A 19,905-nucleotide genomic window follows, 5' to 3' on the forward strand; every position below is an offset into this window, starting at 1 on the left:
GGCAACTATTATGACTTTGACGACTGATCATTCATACATCATGTTATATGACGTCACTTTATAACGTAGGGGAAACTTTATCCATGGAGTGTTTATTACTATGAAATTACATTTGATTTGCGTTAAAAACTTAAAATATTGACTAAAGTTGTATGCTCTATCTAATAAAAATATATAAAAGATACTTCCCTGATCCTTAAAAATGTGAACTATTTCTATGTTTTGTCCGTCCATGAAAATATGAACTTTCTAATTTTGGCAACTCCTTTCTTTTTAATGAAGAGATTTATTGTCCACTAACAATATTTTAAAAACTTTTTTTTTCTATTCTCTCTTACTTTTCCAATTATGCATTAAAACCGTGTCAAACCAAATGAACTAATATACTTTGCATGACATATGAATTAATATATAATTAATAAAGTAAAAGAAATGAGAAGAATAATAGTTAAAATAGTTTTAGTGGATAATGGGATTCACATTATATGAGTAATGAGTTTGGGAGAACTTTCCATAAATGAAAATGAGATATTTTTATAGGACGAACAAAAAAGGAAATTGTCATTTTTAATGGGACAGAGGGGGTATTATTTCCAACAAAAAGAATTTGAGTGAACTGTGCAAATGGTCCCTATACTACGCGTTGTCCTCGGACTTTAAAAATGGGTAGTCTCTTAATTAAGGTGTAATCATATTAATGATACTTTTTCACTATTCATCACAATTTTGAACAAAAAATGCCCTAAGGCATGGATGACATTTTTGAACTTTCATATCTAGATACTGAATATAGTAATATTTTCTCTATCTCCCTGTAATTAGATATGATATTTTCTTATAATTTGAGTACTGGAAATAATATTTTTCATTTCACCTTTTCAATCACTTTACCTCATATTCTCTCTCTCCTCTCTCTATAACTTTTAGAAAGTAAAAAAATTTAAATTAAAAATTTATAACCATAACCCTGAGCAAGATAATCTTAGAATTTATAACTGATCCAGGCATCCAGCCAGGGTTATTGAATTGTACTACTACTATTGAGGAAGAAGATAATGGAGGAATGGGAAGAAAAGCAAGAAGCTATATACACACATAATACATTATGCTTAGCGAGTTTTTTATTTTCATAATCCAATTTAATTTACGTTCCTTCAAATTTCAATGATATAACATGCTTTTATAAACCAGTTCAGATTAATAAAATCTAATCAAATACTCCATATATTAGTATAATTTGATTAGTAGAATTTGAAACTAAATTTGAATTCGGATTTGTGATTTGTGTGAATTTGAGAATACAGATTTATCAAATTTTAGTTATTATAATTATATTGTTTAAAATCGCAGATATCATTGCATCAATTAAGACCATTCACAGTGACGTGAGAGTCCTCCCAAAAATATCTTCCGCTGCATGGCTCACATCACTAAGCCAATAGTCCTCCAATTTAATTTATTTTAATTATTAATATTTATTAAATATTAAAAAAAAGTTGTAATGAATTGTATATATAGAATAGAAATGTAAAATTTATTAACTTTTTTTAAAAAATATTGGGAGCGCTCAGCGGTCGGTGCACAATAGGCGCCGTCCCACCGCCATCCCGGCTCGGCCACAATCTTGATATCGGCGCTTTTCTCTCTCCTCAGGAGGGCTCAACCGTTGCAATAGGAGCCTTCCTGACCGCCTTCCCAGAAGGCGGTTGGAAGGGCTCCTATAGTGAAGGTATATATGGAGTAAATGTTATTCACACGTATTATTATAATGCAAGAATATATTCCGTATTAAATAAATACTATGTATGGCACCTTCGTACGTATTCAACGACTACAATTCACGTGAAACTTCCAAGTTAAATTTGGTCGAAACTGAATGGCGAAGAATTCTAAGGTTTGGAAATTAATTACTACTATACATAATTCAATTCCTTGTGAATTGCTCAAGCCCTACCTAATTAAAATTCAATCCAAAATTAGGATAGCGCGTAAATTTGAGTATATAAAACCCTCGATGATCGGATGGCTATAGAGTAAGGTTTTCGGATTTGGCTACACAATTGCATACTACATTTTGTCGACTCTAAATCATGGGGCAATGCTTCTCTGATGTTAACGGCGGTAAGCAGGCGGTTGGTGGAGCCACTACCGCCGCCGCTTCTGGCCCAAACGACGCCGTCGACCACTTCTTCAGGGCTAGAGGACAACACAGTCTTAGCACTCAAATTGAGGTAGGGAATCTTCGATACACTGTTCATCAACGCATGTACAATATTTAATTCCATGCCCTAAGTTGTTCTCTAACCATATACCAAATCTCAATTTTGGTATATAAAACTTCTCCCATCATACTGCGATTTATGTATATTAAAAAATGGTGTAAAATTTGAGATTGGTGAAATGATTGAAGTAAAATTACCAAAATGTGTTGTAGATAATGCAAAATTTTTGTTATACATATACCCAAAAATGGTGTAAAATTTGAGTTTGGTTAAATGATTGAAGTAAAATTACGTTTTGGCGAGACAAATACTCAGAAACGTGTTTGAGTTTGGTGGAAATGGCGGTAGATGACCGAACAAGTCAATATATAATAGGTTGACTTCAAAAGCTACTGTAGTATTTTGCATGAACGTTGTATCTTTACTGTTGAAGAGCCTCCATTTTTCAAAATACACCACCTAAGAACACAATGGATATATCTTTTTGGTTCATGGAATAAACTATGCGCCAGTCTTCATTCTTCGAATTTACATATTGATAGAGTCCTGTTTCACAAATTACACACAGGTTGACGATGTTTATCGAATCAAATTTCAGAAAAATAGTTTACCTTCAAATAAGCGGACTCAGATGCTTTTGAGAGTTGACTCTTATTACTACTTAAGCTGGTTTCCTCTGTTCACATTTTTGAAGACAAACATTAACAAAGAGATCCCTTCATTAATCAACAATGGTGTTCAACTGTTCATAGTGGAAAGTGATAAGACTTAGTTTTATCTCTCGTTGTAACATTTTGTTTATTCTATTTGCAGCTGTCTCTATCGGCTTCAAAGCTTCTCGATCTCGATTTTACATCCAAGGTAAAAGAAGAGCTTAAGTAGGATCTTGGGACGTTTTATCTTGTTTTTTTTCTGTTGTAAAAGGTGTCTAATTATTCTGTGCCTTGGCCAATGTTTCTGTCTTTATTTTTGTGGGCCATATAGCTTATTTCTTTTCCCCGTTTTCCTCTTTTTTAAAAAGCATTGTCATTTACTTGCTGTTGACTTGTATTTTGTCTAGGTCAATGTTTTTGTCTTTATTTTTTGTGGACAAATAGCTTATATCCTTTTCCCTTTTTTTTAAAGTATAGAATTGGCATGCTGCATGCATGGATTCATTCCTTTGTCCATTCTGTTCTAGCAAGTCTTGATTTACTGTTCACTGACCATATTATTTGTACTGTAGTTGTTTATAAATAATTTAAGGTACATATATTTTTCTTTATTTCAGAGTGATCCTATGGCAGTGGTTTACATGAAGAGAAGGGACGGGAAGCTTGAAGAGATTGGCCGCACTGAAGTAATATTGAACAGTCTAGAACCGAGTTGGATTCAGAAGATAAATATTGCGTATCAGTTTGAAACTGTTCAAATGCTAACGTAAGTGAATCTTGTGTTGGAATCGTTTCCTTTGGGATATGTTTCTCGCCTTTTTTGTGCAAACCTAAACTAGTTGTATTGACCTGATATCACCTTTTCCAGATTTCGCGTGTATGATGTCGATTCTAAATATCACAATTTACCTGTGACGGTATGATGTATTTTCGGCTTGTCATTTTGCTGGACTTATGATCATACCAAGTCACTTAATGTCCAAAATAGTTAGGAATTTCCAAATAATTAAGTTAATTTTTTTTGTTAATTTTTCAGACACTGAAGTTGCAAGACCAAGATTTCCTTGGTGAAACTACTTGTGCTGTCTCTGAGGTGAGTTCTTTTCCTTTCTTCACTGTGTTGTTGGATTATGTTGTTCAATTGTGTATGTGGCACCTCTATGTGCCTTTTTCAGTTCTAGAGTTTCTGCACATTTCTAGGCAAGTCTAATCCACATTTCGCACGCATATTCTGCCTTATAACCGTCCATTTTGGAGTAATTTGAGGCATAATTCTGATAGTGTCAAATTTTCACTGTAGATTATTACTAAACGTGACCGGAGTTTGACCTTGAATCTGCGTAATACCAACGGAATTAGAGGTTCGGGAAATAAGGGGACATTAACTGTGCGTGCAGATGAAACTGTTGCTTCAAGGAATGCCATAGAGCTTAGATTCCGTTGTTCAGCGCTAGAAAACAAAGACACATTCTCCACAAGTGTAAGTATCTTCAGATCCACAGTTGTTGAGATGGTCAACTACCATTTCAAGTGTCTGGTTTCACTCATTTTTCTTATAAATTGATTTGCAGGATCCTTTCTTAAGAATCTCTAGAGCTTCTGAGAACGGAGGTTATATTCCTATTTGTAAGACTGAAGTCGTGAACAACAACTTGAATCCAACATGGAAACCTCTGTGCCTAACCATGCAACAATTTATGAGCAAGGTAGCTATTACTTGCAAGTGCATTTATGGGGAGAGGAAAATGTCCTATACCTGTGTATTCCATTGTGTATATGTTTCGATCTCTATAGTCATCTCTCCATAAGCATATGCAATATTTCAACCTTTTACTTTCATTCTATTTATCAAAACCAAGAATCAAAAAGTTTACAACTCCATAAGGTGTCGATTCCTATCCGACTCCTCGACTTTTATTCTGATTCGCTCTATGTATTGTATTCTGCAGGAGAACCCCTTGCTTATTGAGTGTTTTGATTTCAACACCAATGGAAATCATGTACTGATCGGGTACATATATCTCCATTCTTCTCGCCATTTGTGTATTGCATTTCCCGCCCTTTCCTGCACTTTTGTACTCCATTATGATAATGTACATCAACATTCTCCTCTGTCAACAGAAAAGTGCAGAAATCCGTTGCAGAAATTGAAGCCCTTCACCAAAGTAGAGCTTGTGCTAATCTCATCTCACCACCTTCTGCATTCAGGCACCATGAGAAGGTATTCAATCTCCCCAAATTTCTTTATCTGCTGTTGCAACTTGTTCTCAGTTCTAACATATGCTCATCCAGATTATGAAAAGTCAAATTTTTGTCGATGGATTTGTCGAGAAACAACTGTATAGCTTTATTGACTACATCTCCAGTGGATATGAACTCAATTTTATGGTTGCTGTTGACTTCACTGGTACACAACTTGATTCCCCATTACAAAACTCCACTCGTTCCCATGGTTCATAATGCAACCTGAATAATGCGTGTATGTATCTTCAGCTTCGAATGGAAATCCCACAACTCCGGGATCTCTGCATTACATTGATCATTCAGGTCGCCTCAATGCCTACCAGCAGGTAACACTGAATAACTATGGCAATTTTATAGACTATGATGATGGGTGATTTTCAAGAATCTAAAGAAATCTTAGCTAACTAATTCGTATAGCAGTTATCCGACCATGAGAAATAGTTCTTCACCTAGAATTCTCGATTGTAAACTCCATTAACTTCATTAGGCCGTATGCACAGAGAAGATCTATATATAAGTATGCATATACATGTGTCTTTGTATCTGTATTTGCTTGTTTAAATAAATACTCTGTGTGAATATCTGAATGATTGTGCTAAAAACACATTGCAGGCTATAATGGAGGTCGGGGAGGTGATACAGTTCTATGATTCAGACAGACGCTTTCCTGCTTGGGGATTTGGTGGGATAACACCCAATGGATCCGTATCTCACTGTTTTAACTTAAATGGAAGTCCAACTGATTTTGAGGTAAATTCAGTGTCTATTTAGTTGATTGATCAGAGATTCTCCTTATTAGTTCTGATCTGCCCTTTGAATGCAAAGGTATTGTATATCTACTGCAGAGAAACACATATACCATTCTGAACATCTGCAAAGTGTTGAATGTTCCGTTGTCTTATTTAATCGCTCCAGGTAGAAGGTGTCGAAGGTATTATGGCTGCTTACTCGGCCGCTCTACACAACGTCAGTCTCTCTGGACCTACGCTATTTGGCCGAGTTATAGACAAGGCTGCAGATATCGCTGGTCACTCTCTTTCTTGTAATCAAGCCAAGTATTACATTCTCTTGATTATAACAGTAAGCAACTGAGAAAAACCCTAATGTCCACTTGCCAAATTGTGCTTGTTATATTCTTCTTGGTAATAAGGCTTCAAAATGTGTAGGACGGCGTGGTATCTGACCTTAACGAAACCATAAATTCCGTGGTGAAGGCATCTGACTTGCCCCTCTCTATCCTCATCGTTGGAGTTGGAGACGCAGATTTCAAGAATATGGAAGTATGTTTCGAAACTCATCCTTACAATTAATGGGGGTTTCTTGTAGTATTATTAAGGATGCTTAAAATTTCCAAATTTCTTGCTTAAGATTCTTGATGCTGACAACGGACGGCGATTAGAGAGCACTAGCGGAAGGGTGGCAACGCGTGACATTGTTCAGTTCGTTCCAATGCGCGAAGTGCATGGTGAGTGTGTGTTAAATTCTAGAAAGATGTAACATGGAAACGTATGGAGTCGATTTTGTTAACCCGTGGTTGGTTTCGTGCAGCGGGGCAAATATCCGTGGTTCAGTCTCTTCTCGAAGAACTGCCGTCACAGTTTCTGAGTTACATGCGTTGTAGAGATTTCAAGCCCCTCAATGTTCCTCAGTTTTAGATCAAATTCGAAACCAAGCTAGTCTACATCACTTTGCACTTCACAATTTTATTGTTGAAATGGAGTTGCTGTAGTTAATATGGAGTAACTATATTTTCATTTATATTTTCAAAGAGTGATATTATCTCAAGACGATCAAGTTGCATGAGAAAGGAATAAGGAATCTTGCTAATGGTAGATGCTTCACACTTTTCCTTTACACCCTTCATTCTAGATAGTGCTAATACTTTTTGTTTTCAGAAAGCTTGAGGCATTTTATCCCAATCATACCCCATATTCACCTAACGTGATGTCGTCAAAAGAGGGAAAAGTAAATGAAAATTAAATACTCCTTCTATACTCTAATACTCAAATCCATCCGATAAAAAATGGACATTTAAGACAGCACGAGGATTGGTAAAATAAAGGAGATAGAAAGAAAATATAATTATAGTACTCTCTTCGTTGAAAAAAAAATATTTTTATTTGTGAACGGCATAAGTTTTAATTAGAATTTTAAATATTTTTATTTGTGAACCGCACAAGTTTTAATTAGAATTTTAAAATAAGTTAGAGAGAAAAAGAAAAAATAGATAAAGTAATAGAGATATGAAGAAAAAGTAAATAAAGTATAAGAGAGATTAGAAAAAAATGGATAAAGTATGAGAGGAGAAAAGGTGAGTAAAATACTCCATGAAATAGAAACTTTCTATTTTTAGAAATTGAATTATTTTCTGTGGATATCTAAAAATGACAAAATAAGACTATTTTTCATGGAATGAGACTATCTTATTAGAGACAGAGAAATTATTCAAAATAGAAAATGATATTTTTATGAGACCATCCAAAATGAAAAATATCCTTTTTTTTCGGGATGGAGAAAATAAAAATTTTAAAAATCAAGATAGAATAAATAAAATTGGATGATAAACCTCAAAATCAGGAATATTCTGGTGGCCGGTGGGCAACACGATTGGATTATTTTCTTTGAAAACCACATTAAAACCTTTTCTCGAGATAATATTTTCATAAAATATTGGCCGTGGGATCTTATGGGAATCTAACATCTACGGCTCAGATAAACCTGCATTGTATATTTCTTGAAATAGTGCCACGTGGCCCCCAGTTACCTTTCCTTCTGTTGCCTATGTAATAATACCCCCGCAAACTCAGTGCATTAACACCAGTTGGGAAATCTTGTTAGCTTGCCACATTCTCAAACTGTAAGTCCTTGTTTTTCTTTGTTTGTTTTGAAGTAGATTAGTATAATTCTTGAAAAGCATTATGCGCTTGCTCTTGCTTTTGAGCAAGTGGGCTGCCTGCTTAGTGAAATTGCTTTCATGGGTATGCAGAGCTTCCATTGTCTTTGTTTGATTTGGCCTTTGAGTTGTGAGGTTTTCTAATGTTAAAGATGTGATTTTTATCTTCTTAGAACTATTCTGAGGTGACAATCTGTGTTTGCTTGAACTTGATTTTTTTTTTGGTTTATTTTCCTTCAATTCTTCGTTGCTGGCCTCTTATTACTTGATAGTCTGTTCTCAAATTGGGTTGTGGGAATTGAAGTTTGAGGCTTTGTTTTCTTGATATTGATTTGAGGGTGATAATAAATACAAGTAGCTGTTTCAAGTAATACTAGGATTACTAAGAAGTTCAAATTAAACACAATTATGATCATGAGAGGAAGGGAATGAAAATAGCTGAGTTTTGTTTTTGTAGAATATGGCTGACAAGAGTGGTCCGGGGGCTCGTCGCGTTGCTCTCAATGAGAGGATTCTTTCCTCTATGTCAAGGAGATCAGTTGCTGCTCATCCTTGGCATGATTTGGAAATTGGTTTGAGATTTCATAAGCTTCATCAGTTATTGTCGTTCGTTTTCATAGAGCTAGTCTCAGTATCATTTTTGAAAAAACGGATGATGCTTATGCTGTTTAAGAAAGCATATTCAATGCTTCTTGTTCTATACTTTTCCCGTCCTCTCCACTGTTAATTTCATGTGTTTTTGATACTTGGTTTGATGTATATGCAGGGCCAGGAGCACCAGCAGTATTCAATTGTGTGAGTGGTTTCTTCTAATTGCATATACACCTCTTGTATTTCGTGACTGCCCCGAAAAAGAGACTTCCTTTTAGGAAATGCACCAAATTCTGTTGTTATGCTTCTTCACTCTTTTCCCATTCTGAAAAAATATTTTCAGAATAAGATAGCTCACTCTTTTTTATTTTCACTCATTATCCCAGTCACCTACTATAGTTTTCCATTGGTTATATTTTGTTCATAACTTATTGAAGGCTTTTTATGTTAGTTCTACTTTGATTAAGTTGAATATCTAATCAATTAGAACAACTTGGCAGGTGATTGAAATTGGAAAAGGTAGCAAAGTAAAATATGAGCTTGACAAAACCAGTGGCCTTATCAAAGTGAGAATTTCCTTCCATTTCCTAATTTATAGCTTGTTAAGATACCATAGGTAGTGATCCATGTATTCATGGCTTTTCATGTGTTTCTCGAATGTGAAAAACTCTTCACTTTTTAATTGTGTTGTTCGATTTACATCTCCAGAATTATAGTTAATGATAATTTTGTACTTAATCATAATCTGCTGCTAGTTTCCTTCTGGTTTCAATTTGCTCATTAAAGCTCTCTTCATCTGGTATTGATTTATACATTCCTTTAAACGACTCTTACTTTATATTTTTATCGAAAACATCATCAAACAGAAGTAGGAAATGCACTACGTCCACTCCCGTTGCTTCTTGAACACAGTCAAGTTTTGCCCTTTGCTGAACTTAGGAAACAACTCATGAATTTTGACAGGTCGATAGAGTTCTTTACTCATCCGTTGTATATCCACACAACTATGGCTTTGTCCCACGAACCCTTTGTGAAGACAACGACCCCATCGATGTTTTGGTGCTGATGCAGGTTCGTTCGAACTTTATTCTTTGCTATTGTGAATGTGCAAGCTAGTTGTGATACTTGTTTCTTTCCTGCCTGCACAGGAGCCTGTTCTTCCTGGTACTTACCTCCGTGCTCGTGCCATTGGATTGATGCCTATGATAGATCAGGTAAGAAGAGTTAAGAGTTGCTCTCTCTTTAAGTAGCGGAAGGTTCAGCAAACTCCTCATGTCTGAAGAATCATCCCACAGGGCGAGAGGGACGACAAAATCATTGCAGTATGTGCGGACGACCCTGAGTTCCGGCATTATCAGGACATCAACGAGCTCCCCCCTCACCGTCTAGCTGAAATACGGCGCTTCTTCGAGGACTGTATCCTTTATCCTTTTCCCGAAAGTAGTAAGTGGTGAAACAAGTTAATTAGGATTTGTTTCCTTGAGCTGGTATTGAAACAGATAAAAAGAATGAGAACAAGTCAGTTGCAGTGGAAGACTTCCTCCCTGCTGAAACAGCAATTGATGCTATCAAATACTCAATGTGAGTAATAGTACTTTATTAAATTGTGGAATGAATCATCTCGAAAAATAAAGAATGTTAACTTAATTAAGTGTGTGTTTCAGGGATCTTTATGCCTCCTACATCGTGGAGAACTTGAGGCAGTGATTGGCTTAAATCGCCCAACTCTTTTAATTTTATATGATTATAGTATCATGTAATCTAATTGTTGAACTTAATTATGCTTCATGCAAGGAGAAAACTATTTGTATTCCATCCCTTTTCTAAATAAAGTCAACAGCTACACTTTCTCTAACAATAATGCTGCACTCCACTTTTTGTTTCACGTCTGTATAATGTATCCAACTATATAGTCAAAGCATGAATAAAGAACCTCAAATTCTATTTAATTTGTCAATTCAGTTACTCCCTCTGTTCCATAAATTTTATTACATATTGACTGAATACGGATTTTGAAAAATATAATAGAAAGTGAGTTCCATAAATTTTATTACATATTGACTGAATACGGATTTTGAAAAATATAATAGAAAGTGAGTTGAAAAAATTAATAAAATGTAAGTCTTACTTTTATTGTACTATTAGTTACTTTTATAATAAAATGTGGGTCTTACTTTTATTATACTATTATAGTAGTAATAAAATATGAGTGTTAATGAGTAATATGCTACTCCCTCCGTTCTATAGTAATAGAGGTGTTTCTTTTCGGCACGGAAATTAAGAAAAATTGTGTTAGGTGAGTTAAGTAAAGGAGAATAAAGTGGAAAATGAAAAAGGTAGATAGATGAAGAGAGAAAAAAGTAAGAGAGAGTAAAGTAGGTGTGGAGAAATGTCTTGAATTTTACTAAAAATGAAAATGATTCTATTACTATAAAACGTATAAAATTGGCAAAATGACTCTATTACTATGGAACGAATGAAGTAAAAAGTAAAATGTGATAAATTTTATGAGATGGACAGAAATGAAAAAATGTGAGATAAACTTTTTGTGACGGAGGGAGTATTTATTTAACTTCACAATTACTACTATGTAAATCACATTTGATAAGAAGATTCTTCTCTATTTTTCGAATTTTCATTATATATAAAAATAAAATGGAACTGCAAGAACACCAAAATTCTAAAATTATGTTACTAGAAAGTACTCCCTCCGTCGATAAGTTGCCAATTTATCTCAACCAAAATACTAACTAAAAAAAAAGTAAAAACACATTTATTTTTTACTTATTCTCTTCATTTAAAACACAAAATAAAACTACTAAATATATTCTAATTAAACAAATTAAAAGAATAATAAGACTAGGAATGAGTAAACTCGGAAGTGCACTCAGCTGAACTCACTGGGCCATATTCATTTATTCAGTGTAATCAAACTTCATTTCTTCTCTGCAATTCGCCCCAATCTCACAACCCTAGACCGCAAACACCCAATTCCGTGAAGAAATCAACAAGAGGATGGGCACTATGGGAAGAGCTTTCTACACCGTCGGATTCTGGATTAGGGAAACCGGCCAAGCCCTCGATCGCCTCGGCTCCCGCCTCCAGGGAAACTACCTTTTCCAAGAACAATGTAATCATGCAATCTCCCTTTTTTGCTTTACCTACTAGATCTTTTTTTAGCTCTCTGGTACCTGCATTTCTTTATTTTATCTAGTTTACGCTGTAATTTGAGGTCGGGGTTTTGAAGACTCGGTTTTTAATTTGTGAATCGAGCTGGGCGCTGCGCTGTATGTTTTCGTGAGGTTACGATTGAGCTGTGTGAGAGAAACATGTGATCTAGGGAAAGATTGGGTCTAAATGATGGAATGGAGTGCGACATTTCTATTCCCCCTTTCTTTCTCTTCCCATTTCCAGGTTTAATTTATAAGATGGGGTTTTGGAGGAGGGACTTAGCCATACCTTATCTTTGTAATTGCTAGTTTAATGGGCATTTACTCTGTGTATATTTCTTGTATCTTTAGCTCCCCATCTTGCCAACCATTTGGTGGTGTTGAATCAGTATTATTTCATCTGATACTGAATTCTAACAGACCAGCCACTTTTTCTCTTACTTATTGAAATGTGCTGACCTTTTGGAGGAGATGGATGGAAAGGATGTTGACGCAGGTGTGGCATGGATGGTGGAACCACAACTATAGTTTCTTTTTCAATTTCTTTTGTGTCTCAATGGAGGGAATGTCATGGCAATTTTATCATAAAATCCACAATGTATATTGTTTTCTCTGTACACATGTATGGATAATTGGATGGAGATTTATAACATTTGTGTCTGTTCTTTTTGTTTTGTGGAGTATATCTTATTTGTACATTCTTCGGATATATTTGACACAACAATTTATTTCCAGTGTCAAGGCATAGAACACTCATGAACTTATTTGACAAAGCCCCCTCGGTTGCTAAGAATGCCTTTGTGGCCCCTAATGCGTCACTGACTGGAGAGGTTTATGTTGGACCAAGCTCCTCCATTTGGTATGGATGTGTTGTCAGAGGTATGATCTTCGCTGAATTAAATATAGTTTCTTTTCTTGCTATGTTATACTTGAATTTGATTTATATCCCGATATATAAATTAATACTATTAATTTTGTGCTCTAGAAAATGTCTTTTGGTCTGCAACTAAACTCTTCTAAGTAGCTTAACTTATAACAAGAGAATTTAACCAGTATTTAGTCATGTAAAGTAGCATATTTTACATTTACTGTAGAGTGTGCATGATTTAGTCATGTATGTAAAATCTCCCTCCATCCCATCATAAGCGAGCCACTTCATTTTTGCACTCATTTTGGAAAAATAATGCTATAAAATAGTTAAAAGTAGAGATAATGTAAAGTAAGAGAGCGAATAATGTAGATAAGACTCTTCTCTACATTATTCTCTCTTACTTTACATTTTCTCTACTCTAACTATTTTATATAATTTTTTTAAAACGAGTGCAAAAAAGAATCACATTGCTTATGGTGGGACGGATGGAGTAGCATATTTTGCATTTACTGTAGAGTGTTCTTCATGCAGAGTCATCCATGCTGTCTTTCATAGTCTCATTAGACACTGTTTTTTATTGATGTCTTAGCTATTGGTGTAATGTGTATGCACTGATACCTGAGCTATTCCAGACCCAACTATAACCATCATTGTGAGATGAAGGTCTCTATACAATCCATCTGATGGACCATTGCTCTATATTTCATTATGATGTATCTGAATTGCTTATGGTTCCTTTTCAAATGTAGTTTTTTATAATGATGGTCTTAGTTATCCTTTTGTACCATTTTGATTTTCGAGGTTTGCATCACCTCTTTTTTAGTAATATTCTGTTCATGGAGATGGATTGACATTGTCCAAAATTAAAAGTAAACAATTAAAGTTTCTTTGACATTTCATTTGATTTCAGCAAGCTTCTTATATGTGTTTTGGTTGTTTATGTCATCACTACTGGCTCAATCCTAGTCTTTAGGCATGGTTTTCTTGTGTGATAGTAGTATTTTTTTCAAGTTGAAATGGTGTCTGTGCAGGTGATGTGAACAGCGTTAGTATAGGAGCTGGAACCAACATACAGGATAACTCTCTTATTCACGTAGCTAAATCCAATATTGCTGGGAAAGTCTTACCCGTCCATATTGGTGACAATGTCACTGTTGGTTAGTATCATCAGATGACATTCTCAGATAATATTTCCTGCTCGGAATTTCTTGATCCCGAGTATTAATTTTCACATTGGACTCTATAGGGCATAGTGCTGTCTTGCACAGCTGTACTGTAGAGGATGAAGCATTTATTGGTATGGGTGCAACATTGCTTGACGGGGTGGTTGTTGAGAAACATGCAATGGTTGCTGCTGGAGCTCTTGTCAGACAGAATACAAGAATACCCTCTGGAGAGGTTAGTAAGACACATTGATGAGTTGTCTATTATCTTGCGTTGTGAAGTTTTATATGCATAGAAGTGCCACTAGCTGTGTGAAGCGCTATCATTCTGGAACCCATCTTAAGATTCTTGACATATCTAAATAGCTACTTAACCATCCTCATTCCGACCTTCAACATCTTTTCATGTTGGCTTCAAATCAGTGACTTAAATATCTAATTAGGGATTCAGTTCATCTAACAATACAATATGGACCAATAAACTAAGAGAAAGAGGCCTTTATAAGGTGGCAATTGAAGGGTCTTTTCTGAATTTGTGATTTTTCAATACCAGATATGGGGAGGGAATCCAGCCAAATTCCTGAGGAATCTCAAAGATGATGAAATCGCTTTCATATCTCAGTCTGCTACCAATTATGCAAACCTAGCGGAAGCTCATGCTGCTGAAAATGCCAAGGACTTTGACAAGTCAGAGCTTGAGAAGGTTCTTCAGAAGAAATTCACTGGGCAGGATGGAGAATATGACTTAAAATCGGGTGTTGTTGGTTAGGTGTCACCATAACTTCAGCACAATGAATCTTAAGACTTAAGAGTTTCCTAATATGGAACATGTACCAGCTTTTTTTTTTTTTTTTTTTTTTCCTTTTTCTGTTTCCTATGGATTTCAAAAAGACGCCTGAGGTTTGCAATCGCTTCCAATAAATTCTGGGGCCAGGCTGAAATTTCAAAGGATCAATCCTGGTAGAAAGTAATTCTTATGCACGCCCTCTTCATCTTCCATTGATGAAACACTTAGATATTACTTGTTCCTTTCATGATTATCTGTTTCTGACTTTATTAGATACCCTTTCTTTTGATATATCTCGGGGAAGGCTTCAGGAAGCTGAGTTGTCATGTCTACGAATTTGATATTGAGCTACAAGGAAATTCATACTTAGCAAGAGTAAGCTATGAAATTACTGTATTCTTTCACCAATAATGGGAGGCATAGTTCTGTTGTTTTTTGTTGAAATCTTGAAAAATTTGGCACTGTGGTAGCATTTTCTTAGCACAAATATGCATCAAACTTGTGCCCACTTCTGGTCTATTCATTTCTCTCAACTCTTAAATTGTTGCAATATTTACTGTTCTAGCTTGCTAATAAACTTCATATATCACAAAAAGAGCTGGTCTATCTTAAAAGTGGCATTAATTGAATTACATAATTGCTGTGATTTTCTAATTGGAGTTGATATTACACTGGAACTAACACCATCTTGACATTTGGTACTCACTGATATTGAAAGCTCAAGTGGCCTAAAAGATAACATTATCACACTGCAAGATAGACTTATTTAACTCTTGTAGAATGGTGTTGGGAATGTGAGTGAGATTCAACAGAACAACAGCAAACTTATTTGGAAACAGTAGACCAACAAATCTTCAGAATGTTGTGCACATGCTAAATTCATTCACATTTTCCGTTCTCACCCGCTTCCATCTGTTTTTCCTTAGTTACAGAATGCAAATCATTTTCTTGATTGTCAATGGTAGTATGCTTTTTCTGGGAATCCAAAGTGGATTCTTTGTTTTCTCTATTGCTGTGGGTCTGAGTGGAAAACGGCAGCAATCCCTTCTCTCTGCAGCTGTCAATGGCTCCTCTAAACATTTCCTCTAATGTGTACTTGAACGAGAACCCCATTCCTTCCAGTTTCTTGGAGGAGAATCTCACCACAGGTATGTTCTTGTCAATGCCATCAAACCTGTCCATGAAAATATAACTTTTCTGTTCTTTTCTAGTTAGTCGTAAAATTTAGGGGTCGGCCAAATCTGTGACTAGGCTTACTCAGTCGGGATGCTGTATTCAGGCCATTTTTCTCTGATCAAATTTGCTATGTCGTAGATAGTTGCCTCATGTGAGGAACACATGTATCTTCCCTCAGCTTTAGGGTGCTCGAACAAGAATATATGAGCCTCGCATAGATCATCTACATGGACAAACTGTCCTTGCTTTATGATGGAGTAGTGAGCTTCATCCCCTAGTTAAAATTGAGGAAACATTAGTTGAAAATGGACTTCACTCTAGACAGGCACCAGATACATGAAATTCACCTGTAATAGGGGAGAGGGCTGTGAGTAAGCTTGGTGGGAATGTAGGCATGAAGAAGGGTCCAACCACCACTGGTGGTATGATGCTGATGAAGTTTATGTTACTCTCTTTAGCTGCTTCCATGGCTGCTTTCTCAGCCAAGATTTTAGACACAAAGTACATCTGCAGTAAACAAAAAAAACATTTAATAGTTACCACCAACAGCTGATAAACAGAAAGAGGAAAAGAAAAACAACCCATCCAGTCATTTTCTTGGAGTATATGAATTCCAGATCACTCCAATTTGTTTCATCATAGGCTGGTTTCTGATGCTCTTCAACATCCACTGTCCCAGCTGAGTTTGTGAGTATTACTTTCTTGACAGTTTTGGCCTTGGCACATGACCTCATTATGCTCAGCATCCCATCAATTGTAGGCTTGATCACTTCATTCTGTTACACCATCCATCCTTTCAATGTCCATACTAATCTATAGACATAGAAATGAATCTTTCTTTCATCAGCCTTACCTCGGGATCGTCAGACTCGAAATCCATGGGAGTGGCCATGTGAAACACCCCTTCACAGCCTTGGACTGCCTCATCATAGCTTCCTTCTATATTCAGGTCTGCTTTCCACAGTGTCAAATTGGTATCTGCTCTTGCCAATTCTAGTAGGGGCTTTACCTTCTTCATGTCTCCTGCACGCACAATTATATTGTTACTCAGTCAAGATTATATCTCATGATTAAATATGTATTGTGTTTGGTTCATTATAACTTAATCCTATATGGATAATCATGTGATAATTAGTCATAGTCAACCTCCTCCAACTAAAATAATCTAACAACTCAATTTTAACCGACATAGTATGTACTTAATGAGATGACTAGCTATACCTGGATCACGGACGGTTGCGCGAACAATGTAGCCACGTTCCAGGAGTCTCATGACAATCCACGAGCCGATGAAGCCGGACGCACCGGTCACACATACCGTGGTGGATTTAGGGGCCGTTGGCGTGGTGGTTTCAAGTGGCATTTTTTAGAATATGGTTTCCATTGGATGTTCTTTAACTACTTATAAAAGTCCTTGAGAACCAATCCACATAGTTGGTTGTACAACCACGTGACATTACTCACCATTCATTCTCCCAATTTGGCTAGTTTTGTTGGTTAAACTTTAGTAGTAGTATCTAACAATTAAAGACTAATTTTGCCATTATAGGTCGCTCCCCAAAGTTAGATTAAGTCCGGAATTCTTTTAACTAATTTCACTATCTTTTCCCTCTCTCTTATTTTTTATAATCTATTTCTTATTTTACCAATTGCATATTAAAACTCGTGTCATATACAAATTTGTCTATTTTTTTTACAACCTAGCAAATATCTTTTTTTTTTTCATTTTCTTTTCACGAGAACCGAATATATTAGGAACTTGTCACATTTCGCATGATTTCCTCTTTTGAGCATGTCTTAAGTTCTTTGTGATTCAAATTATGCCTAAAATTCTCATATAAAGACTAAAGAGTCAACATGTTGGTCCATGTAATGGTATGGTCCAATGTTTTGAATATCAGATCAAATTAAGGAAGTTAACAGTTCATGGATTAAGTCTAAATATTGAAACAATTGAAATACTGCAGGATAGAATATAATTAAATAATCATCACTGTCACTCTTATTGTTTTCAACTTGAAGATTAATGAAACACAAATCATCATTGATACTAGTATTAGATTAATTTAAATTAAGAATTTTGTTCGCAATCTATACTCAAACATATTTTTGGGGTTCATGCCGATCGAATTCCAAATGTTCAATGGTTTTTAATTTATATGTGAATCATCGAATCGATCGATGTGGTCCATTTTTTAAAACGGTAGTATGAACTCTTCAAGAGAATGGCACACCACCAATAAGTCAACAAATGAAACCTCATCTACCAAATTAATCATGTTCACAACTCCTTTTTATTATTCATTTTTATTTGTATTAGTCACGATGATTGTACACCATCCCTATTCAATCACATTTATTAACAATTCTTAATTAATTATAAACTCAGCACGACCTGCTGGGTCAGAATCATCCGTTGAATATATAAGATACACATACATACATAATTACATATGATGCGACAAAAAAATAAGATTAAATAGTCCCATAGATATTGGCCCTTAATATTATGAAACTTGTAAAAACTTGTTTTTTACCATAAACTTTCAACTTGACAAATAATATCACAAACTTTATTTATGGTTGTTATTTACCATTGGCGATGAATACCGGCTACATTAAAATGACATGAATGCTGAGTTCGTATACATCTACATTAACAAAATCGTGAATCTTGAATCGCGAAGCCAACTTAGCATCCATGTCATTTTAATGAAGCTGGAATCCGTCGATGTGCGAAATAACAATCACGGATAAAGTTCATAATATTAACAAATTTTTTAAAAATTTCATGATATCAAGAGCCAAATTCCTTAATTAAAACTCGACCCCTTTTGTTTAGAATATGCAATTTTGACGTGTATACATTCGGGCCGGCAGTTCCATGCCAAAGCAATAATTCAGATTTAATTAAAGAATGGATATGAGTCGATTAAACTATAACTACCAAGAATCAGTCTATATACATTATCATAATTATTTCTTTTCAACCCAAAGAAATAGTCAAAACATCACAACTATATGTAACATAAAAAATACTCATAACATGACACCATATATAGAATTAGAAACCTCCTCATCACACTACCTCACCAATAAAACCTACTCTTTTTACTTCATCAACACAACAAATTAAACACCTCTCTCTCTCTCTCTCTTACAGATCAAAAAACAACCATGTTTAGAGCTCTGAGCATACGGAGGCGGGGCTACGAGCAGCTGGACGAAGGAGGTGAGCCGTCGCCATCAGCCACTTTGATGCCAAAGTTGAGCCGTGCAAAAAGTGTGCCTATAAAAATGATGAATTCTCCAAAAAGGGTACCCACGCCGGCGCAAGAAGCCAACAAGGCAAGCAAAGTTCACCCCTTTTTTAGTATGTTTGAGACGAAACGGAGGAAGAAGGCCACGATGAAGCCGGAGTTTTCCCGGTATTTGGAGTATCTCAAGGAAGGAGGAGCATGGGACATGGCTGCAAATAGGCCTGTTATGTATTATAAATAAAAACTTTACTAATGTTTTTTAATTAGCTTTGGGATATATGTTTAATTAAGAGCACTCTCATAAATTTTTGAGTGCAATCACATGTGTTATGTAATATTAATTGTATTTCAAATTTTTGGAGGTGATTAATATTGCCACAATTTCTTGATGTTTTTTTGGACTTTGTGGTCGCATATTTTCAAGATTGAAGACTTTTTAGGGGTGGTTATCAATCATTTTCTTTGGTAAGGGAAGAATCAAACATGATGAGATTTGATACTCTATTTTACTACAATTATTTCAAATTTTCCCACTTTATTTTGCTATGTACAGTTAGTGATCTTAAAATTTTAAATCAGAATATTTCAGTTACGAAGGTTGATATAATTCACTTCACCATAATTTCATTTTTTTCATATTGGAGTTGAATTGAAATTGAAAAAGGGAATAATACAACCGATAATTTTGCTGGGCCAATTACGTTTTCACACGTTAAGCATTTCGTTGACCGAAACTAACTCGTTTACAAAGCATGCTCTACGCGCTTAATTAATACTGCGATTCTGCGAAGATGCATGTAAATTAAAATTGTAAAAAATCGAAAACCTGGCACATGGTTTATCCGATTTTTATATTATTCTTATTTTACATTTAT

At 35.3% G+C, this 19,905-nt stretch overlaps 5 protein-coding genes across 6 annotated transcripts; 4 read left to right on the forward strand and 1 right to left on the reverse strand.

The window, feature by feature from the left end:
* The first annotated feature begins 1,995 nt into the window (after window positions 1–1,995).
* On the forward strand, window positions 1,996–6,877 carry LOC125214259 (protein BONZAI 3-like). Its single transcript, XM_048115197.2, has 16 exons — window positions 1,996–2,231; window positions 3,036–3,083; window positions 3,493–3,641; window positions 3,744–3,792; window positions 3,912–3,968; window positions 4,176–4,355; window positions 4,447–4,581; window positions 4,825–4,886; window positions 4,997–5,096; window positions 5,168–5,282; window positions 5,369–5,445; window positions 5,732–5,869; window positions 6,035–6,199; window positions 6,286–6,399; window positions 6,488–6,584; window positions 6,668–6,877. Exons 1-16 carry the CDS (start codon window positions 2,091–2,093, stop codon window positions 6,772–6,774), a joined length of 1,734 nt encoding a protein of 577 aa, XP_047971154.1. The 5' UTR covers window positions 1,996–2,090; the 3' UTR covers window positions 6,775–6,877.
* A 963-nt stretch (window positions 6,878–7,840) lies between these two features.
* LOC125208991 (soluble inorganic pyrophosphatase 4-like) lies at window positions 7,841–10,464 on the forward strand. Of its 2 annotated transcripts, none has more exons than XM_048108549.2 (9): window positions 7,841–7,976; window positions 8,470–8,584; window positions 8,779–8,807; window positions 9,104–9,169; window positions 9,567–9,674; window positions 9,752–9,817; window positions 9,899–10,019; window positions 10,103–10,184; window positions 10,268–10,464. In XM_048108549.2, the coding sequence occupies exons 2-9, from the start codon at window positions 8,473–8,475 to the stop codon at window positions 10,308–10,310; spliced, it is 627 nt and encodes a 208-aa protein (XP_047964506.1). In that variant the 5' UTR covers window positions 7,841–7,976; window positions 8,470–8,472; the 3' UTR covers window positions 10,311–10,464. The 2 variants fall into 2 exon arrangements, with proteins under 2 accessions (XP_047964506.1, XP_047964505.1); XM_048108548.2 differs by having other exon boundaries at window positions 7,969–8,097.
* Window positions 10,465–11,484: 1,020 nt separating this feature from the next.
* Window positions 11,485–15,102, forward strand: LOC125214540 (gamma carbonic anhydrase 3). The gene is made up of 5 exons (XM_089067119.1): window positions 11,485–11,733; window positions 12,509–12,652; window positions 13,676–13,801; window positions 13,891–14,042; window positions 14,361–15,102. The coding sequence occupies exons 1-5, from the start codon at window positions 11,619–11,621 to the stop codon at window positions 14,574–14,576; spliced, it is 753 nt and encodes a 250-aa protein (XP_088923245.1). The 5' UTR covers window positions 11,485–11,618; the 3' UTR covers window positions 14,577–15,102.
* A 78-nt stretch (window positions 15,103–15,180) lies between these two features.
* LOC125214539 (dihydroflavonol 4-reductase-like) lies at window positions 15,181–17,140 on the reverse strand. The gene is made up of 6 exons (XM_048115611.2): window positions 16,992–17,140; window positions 16,624–16,793; window positions 16,352–16,546; window positions 16,118–16,277; window positions 15,852–16,044; window positions 15,181–15,768 (listed from the first exon to the last, which is right to left on the reverse strand). Exons 1-6 carry the CDS (start codon window positions 17,131–17,133, stop codon window positions 15,474–15,476), a joined length of 1,155 nt encoding a protein of 384 aa, XP_047971568.2. The 5' UTR covers window positions 17,134–17,140; the 3' UTR covers window positions 15,181–15,473.
* A 1,684-nt stretch (window positions 17,141–18,824) lies between these two features.
* Window positions 18,825–19,424, forward strand: LOC125216239 (uncharacterized). The gene has a single exon (XM_048117897.2). The coding sequence runs from the start codon at window positions 18,948–18,950 to the stop codon at window positions 19,269–19,271; it is 324 nt and encodes a 107-aa protein (XP_047973854.1). The 5' UTR covers window positions 18,825–18,947; the 3' UTR covers window positions 19,272–19,424.
* The last annotated feature ends 481 nt before the right edge of the window (window positions 19,425–19,905 follow it).

This window comes from Salvia hispanica, chromosome 3 (assembly GCF_029641045.1).
Source record: "Salvia hispanica isolate PSC_SH4W2 chromosome 3, Shi_PSC_v1, whole genome shotgun sequence".
NCBI lineage: Eukaryota > Viridiplantae > Streptophyta > Magnoliopsida > Lamiales > Lamiaceae > Salvia > Salvia hispanica.

Bases quoted from the DNA above. Each gene is read 5' to 3' on its own strand.
- LOC125214259 (XM_048115197.2), top strand. From the start codon at position 2,091: ATGGGGCAATGCTTCTCTGATGTTAACGGCGGTAAGCAGGCGGTTGGT. The intron at 3,969-4,175 runs GTGAGTTCTTTT...TTTTCACTGTAG, and splicing joins CTACTTGTGCTGTCTCTGAG to ATTATTACTAAACGTGACCG. The intron at 6,585-6,667 runs GTGAGTGTGTGT...GGTTTCGTGCAG, and splicing joins TCCAATGCGCGAAGTGCATG to CGGGGCAAATATCCGTGGTT.
- LOC125208991 (XM_048108548.2), top strand. From the start codon at position 8,038: ATGCGCTTGCTCTTGCTTTTGAGCAAGTGGGCTGCCTGCTTAGTGAAA. The intron at 9,170-9,566 runs GTGAGAATTTCC...GAATTTTGACAG, and splicing joins AAACCAGTGGCCTTATCAAA to GTCGATAGAGTTCTTTACTC. The intron at 10,020-10,102 runs GTATCCTTTATC...GTATTGAAACAG, and splicing joins ACGGCGCTTCTTCGAGGACT to ATAAAAAGAATGAGAACAAG.
- LOC125214540 (XM_089067119.1), top strand. From the start codon at position 11,619: ATGGGCACTATGGGAAGAGCTTTCTACACCGTCGGATTCTGGATTAGG. The intron at 12,653-13,675 runs GTATGATCTTCG...GTGTCTGTGCAG, and splicing joins GTATGGATGTGTTGTCAGAG to GTGATGTGAACAGCGTTAGT. The intron at 14,043-14,360 runs GTTAGTAAGACA...TTTCAATACCAG, and splicing joins CAAGAATACCCTCTGGAGAG to ATATGGGGAGGGAATCCAGC.
- LOC125214539 (XM_048115611.2), bottom strand. From the start codon at position 17,133: ATGCCACTTGAAACCACCACGCCAACGGCCCCTAAATCCACCACGGTA. The intron at 16,278-16,351 runs GTTGTTTTTCTT...TGTTTACTGCAG, and splicing joins CCAAGAAAATGACTGGATGG to ATGTACTTTGTGTCTAAAAT. The intron at 15,769-15,851 runs GTAAGCCTAGTC...TTTCATGGACAG, and splicing joins GAATACAGCATCCCGACTGA to GTTTGATGGCATTGACAAGA.
- LOC125216239 (XM_048117897.2), top strand. From the start codon at position 18,948: ATGTTTAGAGCTCTGAGCATACGGAGGCGGGGCTACGAGCAGCTGGAC.